The sequence below is a fragment of the Sinocyclocheilus anshuiensis genome, unplaced genomic scaffold, assembly GCF_001515605.1.
Source record: "Sinocyclocheilus anshuiensis isolate Anshui unplaced genomic scaffold, SAMN03320099.WGS_v1.1 scaffold461, whole genome shotgun sequence".
NCBI classification, from domain to species: Eukaryota; Metazoa; Chordata; class Actinopteri; order Cypriniformes; family Cyprinidae; genus Sinocyclocheilus; species Sinocyclocheilus anshuiensis.
This window is the reverse complement of record NW_015541005.1, coordinates 2,495,252-2,520,177: the sequence shown is the minus strand read 5'-3', so window position 1 is coordinate 2,520,177 and position 24,926 is coordinate 2,495,252. Positions and strand designations below refer to the sequence as shown.

Genomic DNA, 24,926 nt, shown 5'->3' with positions numbered 1-24,926 from the left:
TCTGAACTCCATAACTGCTCTACTATTCTCGATCTCTACAGATTCTCGATCTCGAACAAGCAAATCACCAAACGGCATTCTGGGTTGAGCGAGTGGCACTGAGCGTATTGAGCGAGCAGAGCGGAATCTTCAGAAAGGAAATATTACCACTCCGCTCCCCGCTCAGCTCACGCTCTGCTCCGCTCACATGCTCTGTGTGCAACCCACTCGACACGGGAAAACCACCGCCGCTGAAGCGCCGTACCACCAGCACGAGAGCCCACGAAGAGCGTGCTTGACTGTAGTTTTTACTACTGTAGAAGGTCAGGAGCAGAACGATAGAACCGCTCGGCTCCGAAGCGAAAAGCTGAATATGCGCTGCATCTGCTGCCTACTTATACTCACGCTGTGATCAGCAGCAGCTGGATGCAATAATCGCATGCCAATGTGCATTGGCTCGTTTAGTTTACACTCGAAGTAGATTGGTCTCTCTAAGCGAGATCCCAATTCGTCGGTCATCCGACGTGACGTCGAGAGTGACCGACTGAAAGGGAACTATTGTTTTGATCATGCATAACTGTCTATATCATAAAGTAGCCCGAATGTTTTGGTTTTGCAGAAATAAATGCGTTAAGCCTTTCAATTCGACCTGAATACTGTGAAGTGACACTTGATTTAAGGCCTTAAAACCCTTTAAAGACTTTCAAATATCAAGTGTGGAAGTTTGCAAATGGTTGGTATGCATGTTGGCAAAAAAATCCAATTTGATGTTCTACAAAACCTTGAGCATGTTTGAATCACACTAGTATGCATGAAGGCAAAAGTGATGCACATAATGATTTATTTAAAAATATATAATGTTGGGGGTTGGTAAGTTTTTTATGTTTTTGAAAGAAGCCTCTTACTCTCACCAAAAATGATATATATATTAGATATTATGATTTGCTGCTCCAGAAACATTATTATTATCAATGTTGAAAACAGTTGTACTGCTTAATATTTGTGTGGACACTGTGATAGGAAGTTAAAAAGAACAGCATCTATTTAAAATGGAAACCATTTATAACATATACATGTCTTTACTGCCACTTTTGATAAATTGTGTGCGTCCTTGCTGAGTAAAAGTACTCATTTCTTTCCATTAAAAAAGAAAGCCTTACTGTGATGTCATGTTTTTTTCATAGCCTTGAGGCTTTTTTGAGGTGCATCCTGGCTATTACCTATAGTTTTAGCATCCGTGTGTATTTTATTTGCAGTTATGAGCAGCTTCCTCTTGGCAATTTAAGCCTAGCGTCATATATTCTCAGTTTCTCATCCTGCTATTTGCCAAGTATTTTTGTGTACTGTACTGTTAGTCATTTTGGAAGAAAGAGCATAAGAGTGAAAATGTCACAGCAGGTATTTTGAAAAACCCATTTCTTTATGTGCGGGTGTATATTTTCCCTTAGATTGCATAGATATGAACCTGTTTTCACAGTTTCTATTAAAAATAAACTGTAGACACAGTTTCCTGGTAACCTCAGTGACAGAAATAAGCACACTGACATATGTTTTTTTAATTTTTTTTATATATTTCCATAGCAACCAGATACCAAGAACATCTTGCCTTAATACCACAGCACATAATGATAGTTTTCATAGCTGTCAGTTGCACAGTATCATCTCACCATCTTGGAAAGCTGAATCTGTCAAACCGTTGGCTTCTGCGGCATTAACAGTGTGTATTTGAATGGATTGATAGGGAAAAGACTGCACGTGTGAAGAAACACACACACGGTTTGAACACCACTTTTAGTCTCTCTATAAAATAACTTGTGAATACAGTAACAAGTTCATTTGTTGGGCTAATGAATTTCATTTTACATGCACCTGCAGTAATCTTTCTGTGGCCAATTCTGAACCTGTAGCATTAAACAAGCTATATATATATATATATATATATACACACACACACACACACACACAATGTATGTGTGTGTGTGTGTGTGTATATATATATATATATATATATATATATATATATATATATATATATATATATATATATATATATACACACACACACACACACACACACAATGTATGTGTGTGTGTGTGTGTGTGTATATACATGTATTAATGAGTGTGTGTGTGTGTGTTATGTGTGTAATTTACACATTTTACTATCCCACCTAGTTCTGTATACCTAATTATTATATCAACAAATTCTGAACTAGGCCTATTTTGTAGTGTTGTGCACAAGCTGATGCCTAAAATGTTTCTGTGTAGAATTTAAGAGCGCAATGTTCTTTATAATGCTGGCTTCATGTCTGATTTTAGCCTTTTTTGGGCTTAGTCTAGCTCTACAGGTTGATATTAAGCATATTCTTGTTTTTGCATCTAGAATAGTATAACACGCAGCATTCTTTCTAGCTTATCTGATACCACGGACAGATTCCAGCCTGTGATAGTGATAAACATTAAAAACGGGCAGACAATTATTGTATGTCAACTGTAGCAGAATAATTTTATATCAATAATATCATTGTATGAAATAATATTAGCAACAGATTAAGCAAAACCCTATCAGATATCAAGTGCCTTTCTCATATGTACGCATATCAGTTCAGTAAGTGTATGAAATCCGATCCCCCGAATAGTTTATTTGCTCATTTAGGAACCTCGATCGCTTCATATTCTCATGCTCTGGTTCATTTATTTGTTCATTATGTCAGTGGTGCAGATGCAGCACTCACACTAGGCTTGTTCTGTGTGCTGAGGTTGACGGTGAGGTCATGCATCTAACTTAAGCTTTATTTATAGTTTCTCTGCATCAGTGCTGTCTATTGATTCTTACACAAGCAAGGAACAATTGAACGCATGGATGGATGGAACGCTTTGTGTAGATGTGTAAAGTGTAACATGATATGGATCAATTACATGTTGTTAACAATGTTTACTAATGGTTTTCCATTAAGATTATTTATCAAAGCTCATCTGAATGACCAACTGAGTGGAAAAAAATGATTTTGTGTGTGTTTGTTCATTAATGGGGATCAATTACACAAATAAACTGAGTTTCGATGCATATATTATTTCCACTTGTCTTTTATAATAGTTTGTGTACATATTCAGTAGCATTAGGGAAAGAGTGCTGCCCAGTTTGGGGACCAAAATATTTAGCTAAGTCTGTTTAGGATCCAGAACTGAGGCCACCATAATACTTCTTTTTACTCATACACAGGCACCCACAGTCAATCCATTCTTATGTAATCTCCACCCCTGCAAAACTTAGGTAAAATGAATAGCAGAGTTGCCATGGAAACAGTACACACATCTTTTAGTTTTCTACCAGTGATCTAAAGAATTCGGAATAACACAGGAAATCTATAATTAGCTTGCTAATGAGCAGGCGAGAATGAGAGAGTACTGCAGTATATGGCATACAGTGTTCTTTATATGATAATGGTGAACATCCTGAATTTATTTTGCAAAGTGGGTGACTTTTTTACATCTCACCGTTTTCCAATTCTTTCCTTTGTGTGTCTTCGGTGGGTGGGTACAGACAGTAACTTCCTGCTGGGAAATGCTCAGGGGAGTCGCGGGTACCCCATCGTGTACTGTTCGGATGGGTTCTGCGAGCTCACCGGGTTTGCACGTACAGAGGTAATGAAGAAGACATGCACATGTCAGTTCCTGCACGGACAGGAAACAAGCGAGAGAGTCACTCAGCAGGTGGAGAAAACCCTGGAAGGACAGAGAGAGTTCCAGACGGAGGTCCGCTATTACAGGAAGAACGGTAAAGACCATTCATTGCATCTTTTGCAGAACTTCATAAAATGAGATATATAATAGTTTGGAATAACTATGTTTTTAAAAGTAGCCTCTTATGTTTACCGTAAAAAAATATGGTAAAATAGTAATATTACAATTTAAAAGAACTTTTTTGTTTATGTAATTGTGATGCAAAGCTGAGTCTTCAAGGTCACACGATCCTTCAGGAATCAGTGTAATATGTTGATTTGCTGCTCAAGAAACATTTGTTATAATTAACAATGTTGAAAACAGTTGCTTAATGTTTTTGTGAAAACCATTTTATTAATAGAAAGTTCCAAAGAACAGAATTTATTTAAAATAGAAATCTTTTGTAACATTATAAATGACTTCACAGTAATTTTTTGATCAATGTAATTGTAATTAGTTTTTTGTTTCTGAATGAAAGTCTATCACAGTTTCCAACATTGTTGTCAGCATTGATAATAATAATAACTGTTTCTAAGTCAGCATATTAGAATGATTTCTGAAGGATAATGTAACACAGAAAAAAGGAATAAATTACATTTGAAAATATATTACAATAGAAAACTGTTCTTTTAAATTGTAATAATATTTTACACTGTTACTGTTTTTACTCTATTTCGGATTAAATAAATGCAGCCTTGGTGAGAGACGACTTTTCAAAACATTAAAAAAAATCTTAATTATTCCAGACTTCAGACCAGTAGTGTATATTTGTACTTCACATACTGTATCTGGAGCTTTCATAGTTTGCCTTCTGTGACTCCAGGTACCGCATTCTGGTGTCTGCTGGACATTGTCCCTATTAAAAATGAGAAAGGAGAAGTGGTTCTTTTTCTCTTATCCTTCAAAAACATCACTGACTCGTATGGCAAATCACATCCCGGCTCCAGCACAGAAGGTAACTGACTGGCAGTGAGCCTGTTTGATCCAAATAATAGTTGTTCTTTTATCATTTTGTCATCTTTATTTTTGACACTTTATATACTTGTTGTGTGTTTGTCAGAGGATGGTACTCACAACAGGAAGTCCAGTAGAACTCATCTGAGTCAAGCTCGTGAGCGTGGCCGCAGCGCCCTGTACCACCTGACCTGTCAGTTCACCAACAGGAGCAAAAGGAAGCTGCCAAATGTAAGTAGATATGAAAACCACAATCATTCTCACTCACCTTTTTGTGGAGGATTTAGTGTAGTAAATCAGAATCAATATTCTGATATATCGACTGAGTATGTTGCACTTACAAGTAATGTGGTATCCAGTTAATAAACTAATGAAAAATTACTGAGTGCAGTGCACCTATCAAATATGCTTGATTAGCACAATTGTAGAAAAAAACTTTAGAGAATATGTATAAAATTACCCTGTCATCGATAGATTTTCCAACTTTTAAGCATAAACCTTCCTAAATGTTGTTCATTATATGATTACAAACGTACACAAAAAAAACTCAAAAACTTTAAGAAATATTTTCTGTGAAATAAAAGCGCTTCATCATCCACAATTTTGCTTCTCAAGTAGATTAATCTTGTTTTAAGTATATTTTTTCATGGAATTAAAATAGTGATAAAGAAAATACATTTTATCAGTGCAGCATGTAAAGATGAGATTCTTGTTCTCTGGCATTATGTTCTGTTATGACTGACCTTACAATCTGTTGACACTTTTAAAGAGTAAATGTCCTCGTGCTTCCAGCTGTCAAGATGAAACAGAAGTCTACTGTAGCTGTTAATGGAAAGGTCAGACTCATTTAATGTCTGGAATTGTGTTGAGCAGAATATTCAATATTTACGCCCAGCTGATGATTCTTACTTTCATAAATATTTCAAACAACAGCCCTTTTGTTCAGGCCAATCAGACCTCATGCTTGGAAAAGAACATACCGTTCACAAAATCCTTACAACTCACTGAACACCTACATTGTGATGTAAATGCCTTTTAATAAGTTATATGTAAACAACTGGCTTTACATAAGAAATCCCACACTCTCAGAAATAAAGGTACAACAGCTGTCACTGGGGCAGTACCTTTTCAAAAGGTACATATTTGTACCTAAAGGGTCCATTTTGGTACCTTAAAGGTACATATTGGTACTTATTAGAACCTAATAGGTACAAAAGTGTACCTTTTGAAAAGTGACAGCTGTTGTACCTTTATTTCTGAGAGTGCATCTATTGAACTTTCAGTGATGAAGAGATGACTCACATTTGCATAAAAGCTACAAAAATTCAAATATATCCATGGAAGAATAAGAAGCTAGAATTAGACCTTAGTCAGAATGAAAACAATTCAAAATATGTCTTGAAAATATGTCTTTCCGGTAGGCAAGAAAGGTTTGGACTGTAAATAGATGTTAGCTATAGGGCTCCCTATAGAACATAAAGTCTCAAATGACAAACTTTTATAGACAGAAAGATTTGAAATCTGAATCTCATGTAACAATATGAATTCATGGTAAAAATATATACCATCTTTGAATGAACAATTGTTAAAATCCAAAGATCGCTCTTGTACTCTATGCCTATTTTAGTCGCTGTGTGAATGTATTCTGCTGTACTTGTTCTGCTCACTCACTCACCTTCATAGTAATAAGTTATAAGGTTCTTTCTGTGAGTTTGCAGTCTGTATTGAATGTGACAAAATAAAAAGAATAATAGCACAAAAGGTCTTTTATTTGAGATGTCCTTGTGAATTGCAAGCAAAAACAAACATACAGCACGACCAGTGTAGCCCTTTCCCAAAGCAAGTCGATTCTTTTATTGAATAATTCAAAAATGTGATTTGAATCAATATGAAATGCTGCCATGTATAGGGGAGAGTGGGGTAAGTTGAGCCAGTGGGTAAGTTGACCCGCCACCTGTATCTTGGAAACTGTACAGTTTTACTGTCATGTGACCATGTATTTTGGAACCACCCATCATTTCTGCCAGATTATGAAAAGGAGAAACATACGGGAGGAGCGGAAGGCACCCATTAAAAACTGTTTTTGGCTTGTCAAAATATAGCTATTTTTATATATTTTTTTTTTTCCTAAAATGGCAGATATGTGGCAAAGTCAGCCAAATGCTGTGGGGTAAATTGAGCAAGCATTTTAACTTACCCCACCATAAGGCAGTGAAGTTAAATCTCTAAATCTTTAATGTGATATTATGCAACTGGTTTAGTTTATCACAATATATCAAGCTCAAGCTCAAGCTGAGTATATACATATTATTTGCAGTTTCTTTGATTGGGACAGAACCAGATTCTTTTTATCATATTGTAATCATATATATATTTCCACCTGTAGTCCCTAATGGCCTGTTCGTCATTGAAAAAAAGATACAATGCCAAGAATCTTTTGACTAAAATGTTTATTAGTTTCAGTGACATTTATTCCATCATTCTAATTCAGTTTTTATTTAATCTAACTCAACAAACTCTGTTTAGTCTGTTTTTGGGAAGGATACAACTTTGTTGTTCAACAGAAATGCAAGCAATTAAATATTGTAATTTAAACTTCGTTTGGTTGGTTTTATGTTAAGCCAGCTTTAAGAAAAGAAATGTAAAAGGAAATTTGATTATTAAATTAGTCTGTAAAAAAGGTAAATTATTAAAAAATGTCCACATAGGTTTGAATCAGATTCAGTCAGATTTTACACCCAGATGTATTTTAAGAACCATTTGTCATAGATACATTTTGATCATTTAAAATGATAGGAAACATCCTGAATTTACTTTAGATACTTCATTGTACTTCTACTTATTTTACCTTATCTTGAGGACCACAAAAGTAAAAAAATGGCTCATCTTACCCCACTAACTTATAGCTTTAGCAGAGGAATATAAGTGAAATATACTCAAATGAATCTGAATCGAGAGCTTTTGAGTCAGAGTCCTGGAACTGAGGACATTCTGTCTTGTGGTGAGGTACAATTAGCATTAAGAGTTGCCCTGGCATTTCACAGCAAATGTTAAAGGGGCCATATGATGCTGCTAAAAAGAACATTATTTTGTGTACAACTTTACAGATCTTTATGCACCAAGAGCTTGTAACACTCCAAAGAGAAAGGAAAAATTGAAAGCGCATCATATGACCCCTTTAAATGTTCCTGCTGTGTGTCATTAGATGTTACCTGCACCTTTTCTGAATGTCTCAAGCTGTTCAAATATTCTTTCTGAATGCTGCAGGTGTTGAGAATCAATGAACATGTATTTCAGCTGCATTCAGGAAGCATAGCAAAAGTTAACTACAGTAACCCTTCTGATTTGTTGCAAATGCCTTTCCAGTAACTTCTGGGCAAATGACTGAATCCACATTTAGCTTTTTTGCACTCACAGACATGAAAAATCAAGCACATCCTTCTATGAACTGGCAAGCGGTGTTTGATATCACCATGTTTTTTTAAGGCACCAATTACTTTTTTTAATGAGAAATATGCATAATTTCCATGAAGATGGGATTCTGTGAGATTTGTTTTGGAGACTTGAAGTTTTTTAGTCCTTCTGTGAATATCTTAATTTTTAGTCATGAAAAAACGATGGTTTTGCCTGTTGGAAACTTCAGCAGTTCAAAACTTTAGCAGAAGGTCAATCTGTAGTAGCAAGGTACACCACTTCTGTCCGTCATAACCAAATGTTTTTAAAGTTTACTGGTTCATGCTTAATGTAGCGAGAAACAATTTCTATTAGGCTACTATTCTTTTTCTTTTTAACGAGGTGACAGCATGTGCACATTGCACATTTGTGCATGCTGGGTCACCAGTTAATTTAAAAACTCCAATAACATGACATCCACACACATCCACACAAAAGATGTAGTGAAGGATATTTGGATCAGCCGTGATTAAAGTCAGAATACTACAGGCTAAAAGGCTGAATTACTGAGAAGAAATTGAATGCGGCTTGTATGATTTATAACAACACTCAAATCACCAACTGCTGAGAAATAATTTGCTAGCGCATAAAAAAAGAAATGCTTCCACTTAAGAGGCTCTTAGTAAAAATGATTATATCCTAGTTTCGAACTACTCATAGTGTGTAAGGTTTATAATTCAAACACATGTTTGAAACAGAAATAAAAAAGACATTTCTTTTCATGTTTTTCACAGCATGTTTTTTCACAGCCAACTCTTCCGGAATACAAGGTGGCATCGGTGCAGAAATCCCGCTTCATTTTACTTCATTACAGCGTGTGCAAAGCATTGTGGGACTGGTTGATCCTCCTTGCGACATTTTACGTGGCTGTCACTGTCCCATACAACGTCTGCTTCTCCGCCCCTGACGACAGCGAGCCTGGCAACCCGGACTGTGACTCCTGCACCTCCAGAACCACCATTGTCAGCGACATAGCTGTGGAGATGCTCTTCATCCTCGGTGTGTGGTTTTGTGGAAAATTGTGTCCTATGTCTCCTTTTTTGTGCTTCATTTCCACCTCTGTTCCATTTTTAAACAGTGTTAACTTCCGACATCTGCAGAGCTCAGAGCTGCTTTCACCTTAAACATGTTAACAAAGTGACAATCACACCCTCATTTTTCAAATCCACTCTCCCGATATAATCTGGTTTTTACACAACAGCATACAACTAAATCTCTTTTTATTAGAAAAAAAAATAATAATAATACGGAAGCCCCACTGTGACCTGAAGCAAGTGGTAATTTAATAAACCTCATGTGCACAGATGTGGTAAAATAATTGGTTGATGGGACTAAATGTACCATCGAATTAGGATCTGCACAGAACAGGATTCATGAATATTTATTCAGTCCAGCTTGTACGAGGCTTCATCATTCCAATTAGCATGTTTTTAATATTCATGCTTTCACAGTCAATATTTATGTTTGATTGAAAGGGCACTGTTTGAGGGCTCTGGTGAGAAATATTATTCGATTTTTGAATGCTGTAAACAAATTATATTTCTAAATCCGCTTGCTTTTTTGTTAATTTGTTTCCCTAGATATCATTCTGAATTTCCGAACCACCTATGTTGGGCCTGCGGGTCAGGTGGTTTATGATGCTCGCTCGATCTGTTTACACTACTGTACTACCTGGTTTGTCCTGGACCTCATCGCTGCTCTGCCCTTTGACCTGCTCTATTTATTCAACATCTCAGTGGTGAGAATGCATATTAAACCTTTAAATACTATATAATATGGTTGTTCTATGCTGTGTTATGTCATTTTGTGACTCATCCTATTTATTAATCATATTTATTGTATATTACAGTAGTGGTTTCATGCAGGGTAAACCAAAGTTATACATACAAATTTAAACCTTTGACTGAGAGTTGATGATTTCCCTTCTGTTTATTGATGTTTCAATATTTATCATAATTTTCATAGTGTAAGGCTGCACTAAATGTGTAATTTATTTGATAGACTTCCCTCGTGCACTTGTTGAAGACCGTGCGTTTGCTGCGTCTGCTGCGCTTGCTGCAGAAGCTGGATGGTTATTCTCAGTACAGTGCTGTGGTCCTGACACTGCTGATGTCTGTATTTGCCCTGCTGGCACACTGGTTGGCCTGTGTTTGGTACGTCATTGGACGCAAAGAGCTCGCCAGCAATGACCCCCTGACCTGGGACATTGGTAAGGGGCTGGATGGTTTCTCTGTGTATTAAGATGCCAGTTAAATTCACTGCCATTCAAAAATTCAGGGCTCAGTAAGATCTTTTTTTTTATTATTATTATTAAAAAAGAGTCTTAATGTTCTTTAAGACTGTGTTTATTTGATCAAAAATACATTATAACAGTAATATTGTAAAATATTATGATAGTTTAAAACAACTTTTCTATTTGAATATATTCTAAAATGTAATTTATTCCTGTGATGGCATAGCTGATTTTTCAGCATCATTACTCCAGTCTTTAGTGTCACATGATCCTTCAGAAATCATTCTAATATGCTGATTTGATGCTCAAGAAACTTTTGGATGGTAGTCAGTTATAGGTTACAGATTACAAGTACCCTATTTAAAATGTAACAAGTAGTGTAACTATTCCAATTACTTTTTTAAAGTAATGTAACTGATTACATTTGATTACTTTTCTACATTTCTAATGAATGTTTCCAACTGTTACTCATTTTCAAACATTTAAAGCAGGCAGAGTTAACCTTACAGTAGTACTCAACACTGATTACTGTCAGACTTTCAAAATCCTTCATCGCTTAATTTAAGATTAAAATAATTGAATTTTAAAGTACAGTCACCCCAAAATCAGACTTTAGCACCTTTTTACTTGAGGTTAAATACAGATTTAAAATCATAAGTATTATAAGATATAGTTTAATAGTTTTGATACTGTTTTTGAGATCAAATCTTTGCCCAGCTATGACAGGAAACACTGACATCTAACAATGCTTTGGAAAAAAAACAGTTAATCTTAAAAAAGTAAAGCATATGCAAAAACCCAAATAGGAAATAAAACAGTTATCAAATAAGCATGTGTCCTATTCTGTGTCCTAAACTCCTGAAACATTGCTGTCTCATATTTTAAAATAGTCAATACAATTTGGGAAAGAAATCAATTAAATCTGTATGTGTGTGAAAATTTTCAAATGTAACCCCCTTTGTAATCTTTACCATTTTCCTAAGTAACTGTAATTTAATTGCACATTTTTCTCAGTAACTGTAACAAATTACAGTTACATTTATTTTGTAATTAAATTATGTAATTATGTTACATGTAACTAGTTACTCCCCAACACTAATGGTAGTGTATATCAACTGATTGCTTGTCTTTTAGATCACTAACTTTTTAAGTCAATATGAAGATGATGTTTCAATCCCCTATTTGCTTTTTCATCTATTTCCACTGTTCCTGTCCTCTGTAGGTTGGCTACAGGAGTTGGGCAAGCGTCTGGATACTCCTTACACGAATGGTACAGTTGGCGGCCCATCTTTGCGCAGCGCCTACATCGCATCGCTCTACTTCACATTGAGCAGTCTGACTAGCGTCGGGTTCGGAAACGTCTGTGCCAACACAGACGCTGAGAAGATCTTCTCCATCTGTACCATGCTTATCGGGGGTGTGTTTACCAGCGCGTTTCAGGCCTAATGTATAATTAGCTTGTTTGTAGGTCAAGAGAGCCTCATTTTGGTAACCATTTATTTAAAAAAAGTTTCATTTCAGAAAGTTCGGTATCTAATTTAAGATGTAGAGCATATTGTTCACTGACATGACTCAGACAGCCAATTATTCAAGACTCTCTCGCATTTTTCTCACAGCCCTGATGCACGCAGTGGTGTTTGGAAACGTGACAGCCATCATCCAGCGCATGTACTCCCGCCGTTCGCTCTACCACACGCGCATGAAGGATCTGAAGGACTTTATCCGTGTGCATCGCCTGCCCCAGCAGCTGAAGCAGCGCATGCTGGAGTACTTCCAGACCACTTGGTCTGTCAACAATGGCATCAACGCCAACGAGGTGAGTGAGACCTTTAAAACCATGCCATGACGTGGTTCTCGAGCGGGGGCTGTGGACAGTGTGGAGCATATGACTGCAATGTTTACACGGTGCCATGACAGTTTAATTCACTTGCTTTATCTTCAATATTTAATCGAGTGGAGGCTCAGGTCGGTTCTTTGTTTTTATATAGAGCGTTTTTAGAATAAAGTGTTCTATGGAGTTCAGTGCATAGCAATATAAAGGCAGGGTTATATATAGAACCCCAATTAAGTTTTTTTTTTTTCTAAGCGTGTAGAAGTCCCCATCAGAGTTTGATAACATACTAGTATCATCAGATGGAGAACAATTCATGAGCACAGATCTGGGTCGCAGCTACTTTCAATGGGCTAATTATAGCTTCCTGAGACATTCACTAATGCAGAATACAGTCATTGTTATAGCAGTGGTAATTGGATTGCCCACAATGAAAAGACCTATATCTAATTAAAAAAGAAACAGGAAGATCTTGGGTGCAGTGTTGGGGAAGCTACTTTAAAACTGTTATAAGCTACTAATTTAAAAGTAGTTATACTAAAGTTAAAGCTATTCTTTTAAAAACCCCTTAGCTATTGTGCACTAACAAAAAGTAGGTACTACACTGTTTTTAAGGCGGTTTCAAGCCTTCAAGGTTTTTTTATTTCATTTTATAAGCAAGGACATAAATTTGAAGACTTTATAATGACATTTATAAAAAGTGAAGACATGTATAATGTTAAAATAGATTTATTTAAAATAAATACTGTTCTGTTGAACTTTCTTTTCGTCAAAATATTCTGAAGAAATGGTTTCACCAAAAATAGTAAGCAGTACAACTGTTTTCAACAGACGAGTAAATTAAAATTACATTTTAAAATATATTTAAATAGAAAACTTTTATTTTAAATTGTAATAATATTTCACAATATTGCTGGATTTACTGTATTTTGTTCAAATAAATGCAGCCTTGGTGAGCATGAGAGACTTTAACATTAAAAAATCATACTGACCATAAACTTTTAAACAGTAGTGTATATAAAGGGATCGCATATATTTTTATATAATCACATATCTTTTCATATGATCAAAGTAAATCATTAGAAAGATAGTAATATAAATTAAATAAAACTAATAAAAACAAAAAAAGTCTGATTTTTATTTTCAAGGTGGCAGATTGTAAACAGTGGCATTTCGGTACAAATGTACAGAAAATATCCATTTAAAAGAATCTGTGAATCATTCTTTCGAATTGATTTAAATGAACCATCTGAACTGATTGACTAAAAATGAATCTGACATTTCCAGTGCTAAACATGAGAGAGGATCATTTAAAAGAATGTTTATTGATTTCTTTAGCTGTAAAGCGTTGTGCGTAAACCAATATTAGGGCAAAAGTAGCATGTTGCAGTAAAAGCTACATTATCAGCTACGGTCACACCACTAAAAATGAAGTTTAGTAAGTAGCACTGCTACATTTAGTTAGGTACTCCCCAGCACTGTGTATGTGTGTGAAGAAAAAAACTGAAGCGTGGCTTAGCTCATTTACACTGATCTGATGCTACTAATTTATGCAGTGATTGAAAAACACAAAAAAAAAAACACTGCAAAAGGTTCACAGGAACCCCCTTCAAAGAGTTACTGTACTCTGCTGATATTGCATCTTGTTGAGATCATATTGAAAGACAGATGACTCACAACAAAACAGAGAGAACTTGATGCGAATATTAAATTATTACATGCAAATTTCTTGCTTGAAATGACATCAAAAGTAGATGTACTGTACATTTACACACCAACCACAGCTTTTAGATGCCATCTTTGTTTGTTTTTTTATATTAAGACACAGCCATGATCTTTACATCACTCCATGGCATTGTGGGTAATGTCCATTTTTTCTTCCTGTCTGTTAGCTTTTACATGACTTCCCAGACGAGCTGCGGGCAGACATCGCCATGCACCTGAACAAAGACATTCTGCAGCTGCCGCTCTTCTGCTCCGCCAGTAGGGGGTGCTTGCGTTCACTATCCTTGCACATTAAGACCTCCTTCTGTGCACCTGGAGAGTACCTCATTCGTCATGGAGATGCCCTGCATGCTCAGCACTTCGTCTGCTCAGGGTCTTTAGAGGTCCTCAAGGACGGCATGGTGCTTGCCATACTGGGTATGTTATATAGACATATAAACAAATGCCTATATAGAAGAGGCTGTTTAGGGGTGTTACCAAAACAGTCACAAAGTGAACCAACTTGTTTACCCAAAAATTAAAATTACCCCATGATTTACCCTCAAGCTATCCTAGGTGTATATGACTGTCTTCCTTCAGACGAGTACTATCAGAGTTATATTAAAAAATACCACAGCTCTTCCAAGCTTTATAATGGCAGTGAATGGGGGTTGAGATTTTGAAGGCCAAAAAAGTGCATCCAACCATCATAAAAAGTGCTCCACATGGCTCCAAGGGGTTAATAAAAGCCTTCTGAAGCAAAGCGATGTGTTTGTGTAAGAATAATATCCATATTTAAAACTTTATAAATAGCGCTGGGCAACGATTAATCGCATCCAAAATAAAAGTTTTTGTTTATATAATATATGTGTGTGTGTACTGTGTATATTTATTATGTATATATATAAATACACACACATGCATGTATATATTTAAAAAAAATATGTTATGTTTATATATTGAATATATTTAATATATAACATAAATTATATGAATATAAATATATACATGTAAATACATGTAAATATTTTCTAAATATATACTGTATGTGTGTCTTTATATATACATAATAAATATAACACAGTACACACACATATATTATATGAACAAAAACTTTTATTTTGGATGCGATTAATCGTGATTAATCATTGCCCAGCGCTATTTATAAACTATAATCTCTAGCTTCTGCAATCTCTTAGCTCTTTTTTTGGGCTTCAAAATCTCGACCCGCATTCACTGCCATTATAAAGCTTGGAAGAGCCGGAACAGGATGGATGCACTTTATTGGACTTCAAAATCTCAACAGCCATTCACTGCCAATTAATTTTTTTATTTTTATATTATATTTTTTAATATAACTCTGACTGTATTTGTCTGAAAGAAGAAAGTCATATACACCTAGGTGACTTGAGGGTGAGTAAATCATGGGGTAATTTTCATTTTGGGGTGAACTATCCTATCCTTTTAAAATCCAATCAATTTCCTGCAGGCAGTGCTTTCAGTCCATTTAGATCCAGCAGGCTAGATCTCGGCAAATCAATATTTTAAAACAATTAAATGTTAGTAGCTGTCGTGGTTGATGCAGCTGTTGCAACTCAAACCAAATAAGCATCTGGCAGTCGAACTGATAGATTGATAGATAATTAATTCAAATGATAAGCTTGGATCTGCACGTGTTCTGTTTATCTTAGCGCAATTAAATCAAACAACAGCTTGACTCGCGTGTACTAACATGTTTGTCTGGTGTACAGGTAAGGGAGACCTGATTGGCGCTGACCTGCCTGGGAAGGATCAGGTGATCAAAGCTAACGCAGATGTAAAGGCTCTGACCTACTGTGATCTACAGTACATCAGCGTCAGAGCGCTGCAGGAGGTTCTGGAGCTCTACCCAGAATATGGCAGCCGCTTTAATGAGGACATACACCATAACCTCACCTACAACCTCAAAGAGGTAAAGTGCCATGTGCAAATTACATCTGGAACTGATTGGCCAATCTCTGTTTTTGGAGTTTAAATATTTTTGTGACTATTAAATATTTTATATTTTTGTGACACATTTTAATGACCATTAAACCATTGTCTTTTCAATTGACTTTCTTACATTGCTTTGCTAGTCTCTTGTATCATTCAGCTGTCCCTTTCTTTTATAATCAATAATTCAATCTTAAATTGAATCATTATGTCATGTTCTTTTATCTGATTGGTTTGGGACGTATTGGTGCAATAACAGAATCACATATAATTAATTTCAAAATATTTTAAATAAGAAATCATTCAATTCTTTTTTTTTTACATATATATTCAGTACATACACTAACATTCAAAGGTTTGGGGTCAGTAAGATTTTGTATGTTTTCAAATAAGTCTCTTCTGCTCACCAAATCTGCATTTATTTTATCAAAAATACAGTAAAAACTGTAATATTGTGAATTATTATTAGTTTAAAATAACTTTTCTATTTGAATATATTTTAAAATGTCATTAATTCTTGTGATGGCTGAAATTTCAGCAGGCATTCAGTGTTGAATGTTTAGCTATTACCATTACACAAGAAACTTAAATGCTGAAAACTCTTGTGCTGCTTAAAAGTTTTGTTAAAAACTATGATTCATTTGTTTGAATTCTTTGATGAATAGAAAGTTAAAATAGAATGTCTTCATATATATAATTAATTAAATTTCAAAACATTAATTCATGTCCATTTATTTATTTTAGTAAAACATGTATTTATTTTTTATAAACATGTACAACTAATTAAAAGAAAATCAATATATTTTACATAGATATTCAGTACGTAGTTAGAATGTGCTTGTATATATATAATACTTGCATATACTTCTTAGCTTCTCAAAGCGCTATACAGAGATAAAAAAAAACATTAAAAAATAAAAGAAACAATAAATCAACAATGCATAAAACAATCAACAATAAGCCAACCTAAAAAAATACGGGTTGCATCCTTAAGTGTTGTACATTGGCATGTGCATTTGTGTTCTGTTTGAGCTTGAGTCATTATGGTTCTCAGGATTTTCATTTATCCCAACAGGGCCAAGCCAGATTCTCTCGCTCAACTCGACTCCCACAGGTAACGAGCAGATTTATCACACACTTTTACAGTCCAACATTTTTTAACCTTTCCATTCACACTCTCATGCTTGCACCCATGCACAGCCATACCCATACTTATCAAAAGGCCACCTTACATAAGCTCCCAATTATTAGTGTCACTCTGAACTGCAGACATGTGTGTGCGCGCCACGTCAGAGTTGGCAGACAGCAACTCATCTGGATGTGCCTGAATCAGGTGAATTAGCAATCTGTTTGTGGCACTGACCCTCTGTCTCATTGCTGTGCCAGCTGTCTTAATGATCAGAACAGCTACACACACACATACACACACACACACACACACCAAAGGATGAATACAGAGTCACACACACAGAAGAACACGATGACATGCACAGAACAGTGACTCATAAATAATTTTGAGTGTTCTTTCGCAAAAGCAGAGAGCATGAAACCCCACACTGTAAAAAGCGAGTGCTTCACAGAAATTTAAAAAAGAAGGCAAGCATTTTTATTCCTTTTTTGAGTTCAATTGGACTATTTAATGAAGTAAATCCTTTGAGTACATTTTAGATGTCAGGTTGCCATGACTTACAATTTGCCATCATTGTAACAACTATCTGTTTAGGTTAGATAGTTCTTTCTAAATATTGTCCATTTTTTTTGTTTTTTTTTTGTGATTGTGAATTTCTTATGCCAGCTGCATTTATTTGATCAAAAATAAAATACAAACAGTAATTGTGAAATATTGTTACAATTTAAAGTAACTGATTTGTATTTTAATATATCTTAAAATGTAATTTTTTTTCCTGTCATGTCAAAGCTTAATTTTCATCAGTCATTACTCTAGTCGCATGATCCTTCAGAAATCATTCTAATATGCTGATTTGCTGCTCAAGAAACATTTCTCATTAATATTAATGCTGAAAATAGTTGGGCTTATTAATATTTTTGTCGAAACTGTGATGCATTTTTATTATCTTTATTCTTATTATCTTTATTTTTTGATGAATAGAAAGTTCAAAAATATATAGTGCACAAGACTGCTTAAACTATTGACAACATCGCATAAATATTCAACACATTAAGACCTATGAGAAAAAACTTTCTTTGTTTTATTAAAAAAGATTTGAGCAATTATTCGAATAGAGGAATCAACTCATCCTGAATTCACAAGACGTGTTATAAAACATGACAACAAAGTCAACAACAACAACATTTTTAATTTTTTTAAATTAATATTGAAAAGATTTTCTACAGTGCAGTATCTAAGCGGCAGTATTTGTTTTTCACACACAAATTCATGCATTTCCTGTGCTCTACAAATTAACTAAAAACAGTCACCTTTATGCCTTTTAAGGCTGTGATTATGACTAATCACATTTAAATATATTCTGGACCTGGTAATATAATAAAGAAGTAATAACATAGCAACCACCTACACTACATTTAGGCTCTTCTCTCTACCCCTTTTTTACTTCCAGGACCGATTTGATGACTCCAAGCTGCCGTTTATTGTGGAGGCAGAGCAAGAGGAGGATGCTGGACAGGACCTGGGCAGGATGCCCTTGCTCTCTGACTTGGGCGGTCCTTCATCTCAGCCTAATCTGAGTGCCATGTTAGGGGAGGAGTTTCGACACCTTAGCATGCTCCGTCTGTGCAAATCTCCCATTCAAAGCTCCCGGGTACAAAGCCCCTCTCCTCAGATGCCACCCCATGAGGATCTGTCTCCAGCTGCAGTTCCCGCCCCAAGAATAGACAAGAGCTTCTGCCACAGACCAGCCAAACTGCTCATTCCCACCCTGAATTGTGTCAGCCCACTGGACCTGAGCCCCCGGTGAGAAGAAACTAGAATTCGTTATTACTTTTTATTATTTAATTTTGTACAATTATTTTTGACATAACCTCTAGAACGAGGAAACATCCATATACAAATATTATTGATGCTTAGAGCAGATACAGTAATATTGATTACTGATGCACTAATATCCTCTTGTCTGTCCTGTAGTGTTGTCGATGGCATTGAGGATAACGAACATGCTTTTCACTTCAATGTTGAGCACAGTGAGCCATCTCCTAACACAGAGGTCAAAGGTGAGGTGGACTCTCCCTTAATATTAGACTAGTGCATTATGGTTCAGTGGTTCTCAACTTCTTTTACTCCAAGACCCCTCACTGTTCATATTTTAGGGTTTGACATAACTAGAAAAATTTATTTTCATCAGAATTTGTCGAGGCCCCCTGATTGAGAGCTATTGGTTTAGATTTACTGTAGAAATGCTGTTGTATAAAACACTGTGTAAGTTTTTAGACTAATAATGATAATTCGGTCATATTTTGTTATTAAATTATATTAATGAAATTAAACGTTTCAGTCCCTCCAGGACTCTTGCAACTGCAAATAGGGTAAAAAGAATGTAATATCAGCCAATCAAAATCCATAAATCCCACACCAATCAAACTGACCCTTTCACTAAATATGTCAACACGCTGTTCACATGTCTTCACTGTACTATTACGTGATTAATAGGCAATGGCATTGCAACTGACAACCTGTAAGGTCATCATGGTCACACTTTAAATAGTGTTCTATTATTGAATAAAGGTCAAAAATGGTTTGGCCATTACCCAAATGTCCCTTTGCATGTAAACACCTTTATTTGCATTCTGGCAGCTTGTTCAGCGTGCACATTACTTTCGACAGTTATTGGTGTTTTGATGTACTTGTACAGTAAACACACTCATTATGCAGATTTAGGTCACTGTTAATTGTACGCCTACTGTCACTGACAAACACAAATACATAATTGTTATTGGTTCACTTCCACTGCAAAAAAAAAAAAAACTGTGAAAACTGCTGCCAATTCAGTCATTTTAGGTTGCAATAATTCAGGGGGCGGGAAATGAGATCCCGGGGGAAATACGGATATATATTATAGTATGATACATTTTGCTTAAAAATGGTCTGTTTCTTACTACTTTTGGTCTTTTTAGACCCGTTTCAGGTTGGTGCAAACCTTCTCCTTGAGACAGAGGAGGTCAGACAGAGTCTCCGTCAACTCAATACAGAGGTATCCGGAAAAACCTACTGTTAATCAAAAAAAAAAAAAAATTGTAAATAATAGTTTTTCTTAATATTAAATAGTATTTCTGACATTTATCACTGTTATTTGTCATTCACTATATTCTGACATCAAATTTTGGTGTGTGATTCTGTTTCAGATGAAACACCTGAACCAGGAAGTGTCCTCACTGACCAAGGAGCTCCACGAACTGATGCAATTCCTGCATTCGCATGTGACCCCACCTCACTTCACTTCCTCTTTCACTCCCTTCAGCTCTTTCAGTTGTCATACATCATCCAACTGTACCAGCGTGGCCTCCTCGACCAGCGACTGGCCATCCAGGCTGGCCTTTAACATGTCTGCCGGTCCTTGCCTGCAGCCGGAGGCGTCTCGGAGAGATTCTTTAGGATCCAGGCACACATGCATTTGCAGCGGGAGCCATACCCAGGAAAGAGGCTCTGTCTTGGGGCAGGAAGGGGACATAGAGCTCCTTCATCAAGCTCCCAGTCCTCACTCAACCTATTTTCCCTGCTGCCCTGACCAGGAAAGGGTCGCCACCTTGGGTGTAGAGAGTCAGCCAAACTCATATCAGACTTCTAAAACTACACCCAACTCTCCTTATCTAGGACACCATGTTCCTCGCAATGGCGGGTCACTCTTAGGCTTGGCGGCATTTCCGTCCAGTGGTTTGGCTCCTCAGGTTAGGAGTGGGATTCCTGGTAACACATTGTCTCTGTGCACCCATAACATCCAGAGTCAGTCGCATCCATCTTTAAACGTACAAATGACTTCTGACCTGCACACCAGGGCGCCCACACCCATCCATTTATCGGTTACACCAACCGGCCCATCAGAGCCTCTTATAGCAGTCAGTTCACTTTTGCATTCTGGGATTTGTAGTTCCAGCTTGCTGCATTTCCCCACAGGTCCGAGACAGAATGACCTGGTGGGATCGAGTCCTGTTCACACACTTGAGCCCATCGTATCATCTAATGGAGAGAAACGGGAAACCAGGACCTGCTGAGGAGCGACACAATGACTGAGCCATCGCTGAGCAGGAGTGATGGACATATTAAGAGTATTCTAACATACTCTTTGTCTGCTGCATGGATAATGCCCCCATTTTAACCAAATGCAATGCATTGTGGGAGCCGTGTATGTGGGTTATGCTAGATATGCACGATAATGTGCAGAACCATGCCTATTGTTTCAAAATCGCCTCTCTTTTGATTCGAGTAGGACTTAAAGGTCTGTGAGTCATGCTTAATTGTATTTAGGTTAAATCTGTTTCCACTGGTTGGATTTATTTTACTCCATATGGCTTGATTTTACACTGGCAGTTGTACAGTGTAGGTTTTGTATAAGACAGTGTCCCTTAGGACTGAGTCATAGATTACGAAGAGCCAGAATTTACAGGCTGTTATCACACTGCATCTTTTTCAAAGCCTCATTTTAAAACACTTGTACCTAATTTCACGATTTTATAACAAGATTAATCGCATTTTATTTCCATTTTCAAGTGTGTTAAAGGGATGGTTCACACAAAAATCTAAATTCTGTCATCATTTACTCACCTTCATCATCATTTCAAACTTGTACGACTTTCTTTCTTCTGTGGATCATAAAAGAAGGTATTTTGAGAAAGGTCTCAGTGTTTTGTTTTTTTTTGCCTATACAATGGAAGTCAGTGGTTACCAAAACTGTGGGGTTACTAACATTTTTTAACATAACATCTTTTGTGTAAATTATGAAAGCAAAAATGGTTCATTTTGTAAGTGAACTATTTCTTTATATAAAAAAACTTTATTAAAGCATGTACAGGACAATATAAATATTTTTATTTTTTATTTTTTCATTGTCGGAAAGAATATTGAAAAAACTTGATTTATTCTTTCTCTTCATATATCTTTTCTGGGTCTCTTTCATACCCCTATTGTTAAATAAATCTTAAATTTCCTTATCTCTCGACTGTGCCTGACTAAATTAAATGACTTGGGGTTGTAAAAAAGGCATTTACCTGTTGAAAATGCCCTCTTCAGAGAATAAACCACGAATCTGTTTGCCAGCCATTGTTAATTTAAAGGGGTCATATGATGTTGCTAAAAAGAACATTATTTTGTGTATTTGGTGTAATGAAATGTGTTTATGCAGTTTAAGGTTTAAAAAACACATTATTTTCCACATACTGTACGTAATTGTTTTTCCTCTATGCCCCCACCTTTCTGAAACGAGTCAATTTTTACAAAGCTCATCGGTCTGAAAAGCGAGGTGTGCTCTGATTGGCCAGCTATCCAGTGCGTTGTGATTGGCTGAATGCCTCAAGCGTGTGACGGAAATGTTACGCCCCTTACCATACTGTGATGCCCTGTCCGGCCGGAGCGACGAGACAAAAACATTAAAACCCATTATAAACGAGGCATTTGTTGCATCCAGTGGGGACATAATTACGGATTATAATAAGTTGTACTGTCTTTTTACGCATTGCATCGCGCCGCGTAAACATAAAACCAGTCTGCATTTGTGATCAGAGAAATGACACACAACAAGCGTTACTCTACACTGCTCAAAACTCGCGTTTGAAACACACAGCGCCTCCACGACATGGCGGCGGCAGCAGCAACAATACTACAGCGAGAATAAAAGTTACGCCTTCTTTCTTTGCGTGAACATTTGGGCGGTGTTATGCAAATCTTCCCACATCGTGACGTAGACATGTGGGGACGTGTTAGAACGAGCCGTTTTAGGTAGGTGTGGTTGACTCTTAACTTTTATAAAGAATATCTCTTTGGATTTGAGACTTTACTCTTTGCAACTTTACAGATCTTCTTTATGCACCAAGAGCTTGTAACACTTCAAAGAGAAAGGAAAAATTGAAATCGCATCATATGACCCCTTTAATGGAATAGATTTGATTGGCCCATTACATGCGAAACCAGGCTGTCCATACTTAAATTAAAAAAACTAAAACGTTGCATTGGCACTTAACAAGGCTGCTTTGTGGTCGATAGCAGCAATATTTTTAAGCTCTACAGTACTTCTCAGGCTGATCAATTCTCATAAAAAAAGAGATACACAGTGGCATCCGCTAATACTGGCACCCTTGATAAATATAAGCAAAACAGGCTGTGAAAAAACGTTTTGTTTATCCTCTTGGTCTTTCATTCAACATATCCACAAAAATCTAACATTTAATTACAGATATATAAGAAAATGCCACATGAAAAGACTATTATGTGAAACTGTCCAAAATCAACATAACTGTTGTTTTATTATTCAGCTGAACATCAGAATATGCTTAACCTCACATCTAAGTAAAGATACATTGTCGAAAAATCTAGTTTAAACAACACATACTGAGGCGGCTATTCTGCACTGATCTTCTCCAAAGAGATGTTTCTTTAGACGCCCACCATCTCGCTCTTCTGTCTACATCAGGGCTCCAGACACATCATTAGCCGCAGGAGGCTGCCCACACATGCTGCTTGGTTGTGGTATAACCTGTTATCTCTCAGCTCCTCCCCAGGCCGATATATGCCTCATGTCAACATTTCATAAAGGATATCTATTTCTATATCTACATATATGCATCTTTTTCTGCTCCTTTTATTTGAAACGGAGCAGGAACATTGACTGATGGCGCTAGAGTTTGGCCAGTATGTGGTCAAATAAGCCCGGTCTCATGAAAATGCATAGCCTATAAATAAATAGTACGCCAAATCGAAACATAAACACAACCCTAATCCTACCTATTGCGTATATGCACGCCAAAGTCAATTTCTGCATAAAAATAGTACGCCAAATCGAAATATAAACTCGTGCTATTGATACACACTTTCATGAGATCGTAAGCCTATTTTGTCACCAGAGTGCCAATCTTTTGGCCATAGTGAAGGAAATGTGTTTTTTTAAAAGTGCATTCAACTGAATGCGTAATGTTTCTCGGATAATGAGCAGAAACAGTTGCTGTATGTCTGAGTAAAATTTAGCACGGTTATTAATGGCATAAAGCAGTTGTTGAGAATATGGCAGCATATGTGTACTCGCCACCTACGCACAACTTTAATGACACACTGCTCACTGATTGTTCTACATATAGGCTACAGCTGGGCAGTAATTAGCAGGTTTTGTTGCATCTAACGCATTGTAGAAAAGAGCTGATTTAATTTGACAGCAATATGTGAGTGGGAACTAAATAAGGGAAGTTTGTAGCCTATTGAAACATTAGATATGCATAATAAAACTGTTCGAGGGCATCCTTACTTCAGTGTTTCTCAACCATGGGCTTCAAACTTCTAAGGTACACTCAGAACAAAAGCTGTCACTGTACCCTTTCAAAAGGTATTAATATGTACACTTTAATATGTATACTTTTGGTACTAATATGTACCTTTAAAGTCCGCGTGAACCGGAAGTTGCTTACTTATTTCAGTGTAGTGACGTATTTCCAGCTGAAACGGAATATTGAATAGAGGGCATGGTTTTATTTTGGCGCTCCTCCTCTCTGTCTCTCACTCATAGCAATCTAATGGTTGGAGGGGTGTGTTTAAGGATATTCTGCCCAAACCGTCAAACTGACGTCATCAGAGAAGGAACTCCATTCCAGAGCTGGAAGTAATGTTCAGATTCTGATTAAAGATTAGAGAAACAAACCATTTTTTTCAGCGGATTAACTTGCACGGATTAATTGTTCACATCAAGACTAGCAATATGCGCTAGTAAAGTAAATAAAGTCTATTTTGATTTCATGCCGACTTTAAGGTATTAAAGGGGTCATATGATGCGATTAAAATTTTTCCTTTCTCTTTGGAGTGTTACAAGCTCTTGGTGCATAAAGAAGATCTGTAAAGTTGCAAAGACTAAAGTCTCAAATCCAAAGAGATATTCTTTATAAAAGTTAAGAGTCAGCCACACCTACCTA

The 24,926-nt window shown here is 36.4% G+C and overlaps 1 protein-coding gene across 1 annotated transcript in view; it reads left to right on the top strand.

Moving 5' to 3' along the window:
• Positions 1–21,484, top strand: part of LOC107690297 (potassium voltage-gated channel subfamily H member 4-like) — a 25,155-nt gene extending 3,671 nt beyond the window's left edge. The window contains exons 2-16 of the mRNA XM_016488593.1: positions 3,524–3,757; positions 4,526–4,657; positions 4,763–4,887; positions 8,844–9,108; positions 9,690–9,847; positions 10,111–10,318; positions 11,565–11,759; positions 11,959–12,158; positions 14,066–14,315; positions 15,629–15,828; positions 16,924–16,962; positions 18,428–18,780; positions 18,952–19,037; positions 19,938–20,014; positions 20,166–21,484. Of these exons, the coding sequence (XP_016344079.1) occupies positions 3,524–3,757; positions 4,526–4,657; positions 4,763–4,887; positions 8,844–9,108; positions 9,690–9,847; positions 10,111–10,318; positions 11,565–11,759; positions 11,959–12,158; positions 14,066–14,315; positions 15,629–15,828; positions 16,924–16,962; positions 18,428–18,780; positions 18,952–19,037; positions 19,938–20,014; positions 20,166–21,032 (3,389 nt within the window). The 3' untranslated portion in view covers positions 21,033–21,484. The remainder of the gene's footprint in view (positions 1–3,523; positions 3,758–4,525; positions 4,658–4,762; positions 4,888–8,843; positions 9,109–9,689; positions 9,848–10,110; positions 10,319–11,564; positions 11,760–11,958; positions 12,159–14,065; positions 14,316–15,628; positions 15,829–16,923; positions 16,963–18,427; positions 18,781–18,951; positions 19,038–19,937; positions 20,015–20,165) is intronic.
• Positions 21,485–24,926: the final 3,442 nt, after the last annotated feature.